The 6,091-nt window shown below is 33.7% G+C and overlaps 1 protein-coding gene across 2 annotated transcripts; it reads right to left on the minus strand.

Annotated features, from left to right (window-relative positions):
- Positions 1-370: 370 nt before the first annotated feature.
- On the minus strand, positions 371-4,989 carry LOC111700916 (fibroblast growth factor receptor-like 1). Of its 2 annotated transcripts, none has more exons than XM_023471995.1 (3): positions 4,890-4,989; positions 2,214-2,314; positions 371-1,921 (listed from the first exon to the last, which is right to left on the minus strand). In XM_023471995.1, exons 2-3 carry the CDS (start codon positions 2,272-2,274, stop codon positions 543-545), a joined length of 1,440 nt encoding a protein of 479 aa, XP_023327763.1. In that variant the 5' UTR covers positions 2,275-2,314; positions 4,890-4,989; the 3' UTR covers positions 371-542. The 2 variants fall into 2 exon arrangements, with proteins under 2 accessions (XP_023327763.1, XP_023327762.1); XM_023471994.1 differs by lacking the exon at positions 4,890-4,989 and adding an exon at positions 2,700-2,868.
- Positions 4,990-6,091: the final 1,102 nt, after the last annotated feature.

A 6,091-nucleotide genomic window follows, 5' to 3' on the forward strand; every position in this document is an offset into this window, starting at 1 on the left:
GAAACGGAAAAAGAAAATGAAGAATTTAAAGATAAGGATGTTCTAGAGTAAAGAGAAAATGTAAGATAAGTTAAGAAAAAATGTAAGATAAGTTAAGAGAAATGTGTAGAAAAGTCGAGTAGAAATGTTAGAGAATGTAAAATGAATAAGTACAGCCGAGCAAAAAGTGAACTTGACGGATCTGGTGTAATAAGAACTCTCCTGATGCTCAGTGTTCTGTAATATCAGTGATAAATCTCTTATCATTCATGTCCGACCCTAACTGATCACTTTAATAAAAAACATGGGAGGAAGAGGGNTTTTAAATGAAAAATTCAATTATTTAGATTTCAAATTGTATAACCTCCTACATCAGACATAATAAACATAATAGGTCAAAACATTTTTTTATTAATTTTCTAACAAATATTTTATGCTACATAGGTGTTAGATACAATATATATCACAGAAAATATGTTGGTTTATCATCAGTATGAATCTAAGTAGATGGAGAAGGATGAATTGGGGATTACTGGAGTATAAGTTAGTTTAAACTAATAAGCTCAATAAATATCTGACTGTTGTTTTCTGTACCCGCCGTACACAAAACCGCCAACTGGCGATATTCGCGGATTTTGTACATAATCGCCGTAGCGGGGAACTTCGTATGTATTTCCACCATACTGACTTGAATCTGTATAGCTTGTTTGTACATTTTGACCGTACACCATGGACCACTGTACAGGGGTTGGAGGAGGAGGAAGGGGTTGTCCAGTTTTACTGTAAACAGTATCCTGGATACTAGGAGGTGCGGCGGGTATAAGAAGGGTGGACCGAACCTCTCCAACCTCCTGATCAGGTTTCTTGTTCTTCTTCCTGATCAGACAGAAGAGTAAACATAAGATAATGATGAGAGTAATCCCTGCCAATCCAATAGACACGGACAACCCCAAGGGAGACTCAAACATTGACTCGTTACTGGCTAGGACTGTAAGGTAGGCGGGCTTGAAGTTGAACCCGCCCATAATATTAGTCACAAAACAAATATACATCCCAGCATCAGATGGTTTAACATTTACAAGTTCAAGCTGACTCACATAAACCTCTTTCTTAATATCCGACATACTAGGGTTAATACCTAGGCTTTCTATAATCCTATAACTCTCCTCTCCAACGGTTATTATTTCAATATCACTGTATCGTTCTCTAGGATCTAGTTTCTTCAACCATTTAACTGTAGGATGAATAGCACTCTGAACTCTACAGTCTAGGGATGCAGACTCACCCTGCTTTACTGTCTGATTGGTCGGGGTGTTGAATATTATAGGATTGTCTAGCATCGTGTTACGTACACTCAGACGATAATCTTTACTCAAATCTCCGGCCATATTGCGTCCGACGCAGGTGTACGTTCCAGAATCCTCAACTTTAAGGTTACGAATCCGTAGAAGGGATGTTTCTCCGCTGAACTCAATATTGTTGAACATTTGAACTCCGTTCTTATACCAGCTCACCTCAGGATAGGGTTTACCAGAAACTGTGCAGGACACGGTGATTGTGTCGCCAACCTTCTTGTCATATTCTACTCTAGCTTTCAGGGTATCCGTGGAGAAGCTGGGAGGAGAAATATCGGGCAGTTCTCCCTCAGGCAGATCTGGAAACTCCAGGGGATCAATTACGATGAGATCAATTGTAATCTGCTCCTTCCCGTATCCATTGATTCCACGGCAGTAGAATCGACCAGAATCCGAGACAGATGCGTCCCGTATCTTTAGATTTCTCCGGTTTGGTTTATATCTGGTAAACTGGAAATCTATTTTCTCATCACCTTTAAACCATTCTATCATGGGAGCTGGGTTGCCCTCTACAGGACAGATTAGTTTTATCTCTTCTCCCATCCTACCAACCGTAAACACATTTCTTTGACTTGCAATGGGCGGACCTGAAAAAGTTACAAGATTAAAAATCAAATGCAAAACCCCGTTTAAAATACAACTGATTATTTTCTGTTTTTAAATAATCATAATTACTGCTTTAAAACTAGCATAAAATATTCCAGTTACATAGCTTTACCGAAAGCTTGTTAAAATTTCTCATGGAATATTATTGCAAATATAAGTTCTGGAATTTTGTACTTAATAGTTTCATTCATATAAATCAAATAAGGGCTAATATAACTGCTCCATAAAACTTGAATTTAAATTAATCAAAATAATAAAAGCTTTATTATTTACCTTTGATATCAGATGCGTGTGCTGCAAGGGAAAGAGACACAAAGAGAAGAAATTTTATCATCTTGGAACACTTCAGTGACTCAGATCATTTCTAACGAACCCTGAAAAAATATTATTTGTAATGTTATCTATTTTAATCATAATCCTATACTAAGAAAACAGCTAATTCAACTGCTACTGATAATGCTAAATCTGCTGTATACCTGATAACGAAATCTGTCAAAAATACAGTTTACATAAGAGATCTGGAAAGTACTTTTTTTGCAGTAGCAGAGCAATAGGTAAAATAAACAATTTTACAGTTTGGTCACTGTATTTAGACAGTTGCAATTGCAATGGGATTCAGGAATAGGAATTTATTATCACTTTGTGCTTTAGATAAATTTGTTGGAATTTCAGAAAAAAAACACGAATTTTTTTTAACGATATCTCAGTAGAAAAAAATATGTTTTAAGGCCAAAATGGACTTAAAAGAAAATAATTTACCTCTTTCTAAGACTCTCTTATGAATCAGTAATCTTTATAATTGACAACAATTTGGATTTCACAAAACTGTCATTTAAAGAAATTTATCTGTGACCCTCCACCTTCACAGTCTCTGTTGAACTAACTAGTAAACTAGTAGAAATGTCCTACTCCTTGTAGTCCTACTCGCTACTCATAGAACAAGGGCAGAAGAATAGGCGGTCTAGTACAAAATTTGGCGCGGACAGACATGGGGAGCTTAAATCGGCTCCCTGCTGGGATAGCCTGGGTCGAGCTGAGATTATTTTGGCGCGGAGAGACGGACCGGGGAACCGGTTTTCAAGTGGGGGATGATTCGACAGAGGTGATTAAGCGGGGTGATGAGGGTTGAGGGCGGGCAGGGGGAGGAAGGGGGTGGAGAAACCCCCTAATTATCTTGTTTCAATGTTTGAATTATTTTGGAAATTGATTTTAGAACTGTAATTAAAAAATTTGTTTAAGTTTAGTATTAGATCATTGCTTTACTGATTGCAAATAAACCAATAAATCATATGATTACATGTGTATGTAAAGTCGTTGCAATCTATAGNGGGAAATATTGTGAAGAAACTTGAGCTTAGGAGCTAATGAGATTCACAGTTCGCAGTCTCATATTATTTATGTATTTCTTGACATAAGCTTAAATCTTAAAATGTTATAACCTCAAGAATATGTATTTGGAATTTGTTTAAAGAAGCATGTGTGATGAAAAATATATGTATAAGATATGCGTTTGTTTAGATTATAATTACGTATAGGTTGAATTTAAGGTAAAGAAATCTAAATATTTATGCAGGAGGGTGAATACAGAGATATACTGCAACCTACTCCAGTCAACACCACCTTAAATAAGCAAACAGAAATACGCCAAAAATATGTTGATAATTAATTATTAAGTCAGAAGTAAAAATAAATATTTAAAAACACGTGATTGAGAAGAATATTTACAGGGAGAAAGATTTTTACTGGAGGTAAATAAACAATCAATTCTTCGAAGTAAGAGATCGAGTAGTTTTTAAAAGCATTTTAAATCATATAGGACAATCCAAATTTTTCTATGAATTGTATATACTCTTAAACATAGGACAATTTAAATTTTTCTATCAATTGTATATACTCTTAAACATAGGACAATTTAAATTTTTCTATGAATTATATATACTTTTAAAACATAGGACTTTTAAATTTTTCTATGAATTGTATACACTTTTAAAACATAGGACAATTTAATTTTTTCTATGAATTGTATACACTTTTAAAACATAGGACAATTTAAATTTTTCTATGAATTGTATACACTTTTAAAACATAGGACAATTTAAATTTTTCTTTGAATTGTATACACTTTTAAAAGTTTACTTGGAAAGTGTTAAAAAATCCAATTCAATTTTATTTATTTATTTATTTTTTAAGCATCAAATGTATTTGTCAAATAATATAAAAAACTTTTTTTATACTTGATTTTTTTTCTTTCTTTAGAATGTGAAAAAATAATAAAATAAAAAGTAGAGAGAAGGGAACCAAATTAACTAGGATCAATATTCAATTTGATTAATAAATTATACAGTGGGTCCCATAATAGTTAAAAAAAAGGAGGCAGTATGTTAGCAATCTTATTTGCAAAGAATGTTGTAATCAATCAAATTATAATTTTACGGGTAACTTGACAAATTGACTTATTAAGCTAGCATGGATATATGTACACCGCACAATTGCTGTGTTTAATTAATGTTAATTAAACTATTTAAAATCGTAAATTCAAGTCGTCTTACTTTTCCTATTGTTATATGTTCGCATAAATCTGCATAATAGGAACTGGAGTAAAATATCAAAACCAAACAGAGGTCAGAACTAATGAATAGCAAGATCTAATTCCACTCGACATACCTGATCATGTTCAAACCCAGCTAACAAAAAACCAACGTCGGTTATACCGCCTCGTATATAAAGTTATAATCCAGTTTAACTATCTGGATTAGGATCAAATCAAATCAAACCAAACCTTTTTTCTATCATGGATTAAAATTAACCCTATCTTACAAGGTAGAGTAGACGATTGCTGGTCTGTAAAAGCAGTACAAGTGTACAATTTACTTCCAGTTTTCTGAACAGTAATTCATGTCACCTTTGCTGAAGTGTACGGTGTTCATCTTGTTTTTTTCTGTACTATACCTTAAATCCAGTGTACTGTACAGTACTGTACAGTTTTCACGTACTGTCCTGTATATCGTCTTTCATCCTGCTTTTTCCTCACAGTAAGCACATCCTGGTTCTGAAAACAAAAAAATTATCAACCGAATTTATATATATGTAGGAACCCAGATAGAAGTTCCTTGAAATTAAAATATATCCTATTCTACATCTAACGTTATTTTAAAAAAACCTTATTTCACTGTTTTTCAAGCTTATTAAAAATGTCTTGTTTTAATTTTCCATTTACTATGTTGTGAAAATCGAAAATAAATGAAAAAAGAATCATATTGCCTTGAAAAAAACCAAATTCAAAACTGTGGAAAAGGTACACGAAAAATTACAAATGTTTAATGTTGTTATAAAACAAATAGTCTGAGCTACAGCTTGACAACCAACCTATTATGATAAATGGGTTCATGCACAATGTACAATTAGTGTGTTTCATGTTCAGTTGACTATTATAACTTAAACTTAAACAGTCGTCTTCCTATACCACTAATTATTTTTTGAATAATAAGTATAAAGGAGGGAAACATAATCAGAAACCTGCGGGAGGGGGGGAATTCATCAAAATATTCACCCTTGTGTTCAGTTCTCATTTTGAGAAGAATATTTATTAACCAGTATTCAGATTAAAATGCATCACTAATAACTACAAAGGATCCTTATCTCAAAGAGACTTGAACGGTAGCCTGCCAGCCACGGATTAGAACCTTGTGCCTGCTAGCTTATACAGTTCTCAGATACCAATCTTTAAAAGATTATCCGGTTCAATCCTAGAAACCTTGGCAGGAACAAACCTTACAGTGATCCTCAGAATTATCGAAAAATCAGCGACGATCTCAAATAGTTTTTCTTAAATAAGGAAAATTTGTGACTTGGAAAGAAAGAAATTATGGAAAGAACTTTATAATGTCTGGTAAAGGATCATGAGGAGTATCTGGTAAAGGTTGAAGAGTATCTGGTAACGGGTTAAGTATTTGGTAAAGGGTTGATGAGTATCTGGTAAAAGGTTGATGAGTATCTGGTAAAGGGTTGAGGAGTATCTGGTAAAGGGTTGAGGAGTATCTAGTAAAGAGTTGAAGAGTATCTGGTAAAGGGTTGAGGAGTATCTAGTGAAGAGTTGATGAGTATCTGGTAAAGGGTTGAGGAGTATCTAGTAAAGGTTGATCAGTATCTGG

This window comes from Eurytemora carolleeae, unplaced genomic scaffold, assembly GCF_000591075.1.
Source record: "Eurytemora carolleeae unplaced genomic scaffold, Eaff_2.0 scaffold286, whole genome shotgun sequence".
NCBI lineage: Eukaryota > Metazoa > Arthropoda > Copepoda > Calanoida > Temoridae > Eurytemora > Eurytemora carolleeae.

Excerpts from the sequence above, each read along its gene's own strand:
- LOC111700916 (XM_023471995.1), bottom strand. The coding sequence starts at position 2,274 with ATGATAAAATTTCTTCTCTTTGTGTCTCTTTCCCTTGCAGCACACGCA. Across the intron at positions 1,922-2,213 it reads ACACGCATCTGATATCAAAG|GTCCGCCCATTGCAAGTCAA; the intron begins GTAAATAATAAA and ends TAACTTTTTCAG.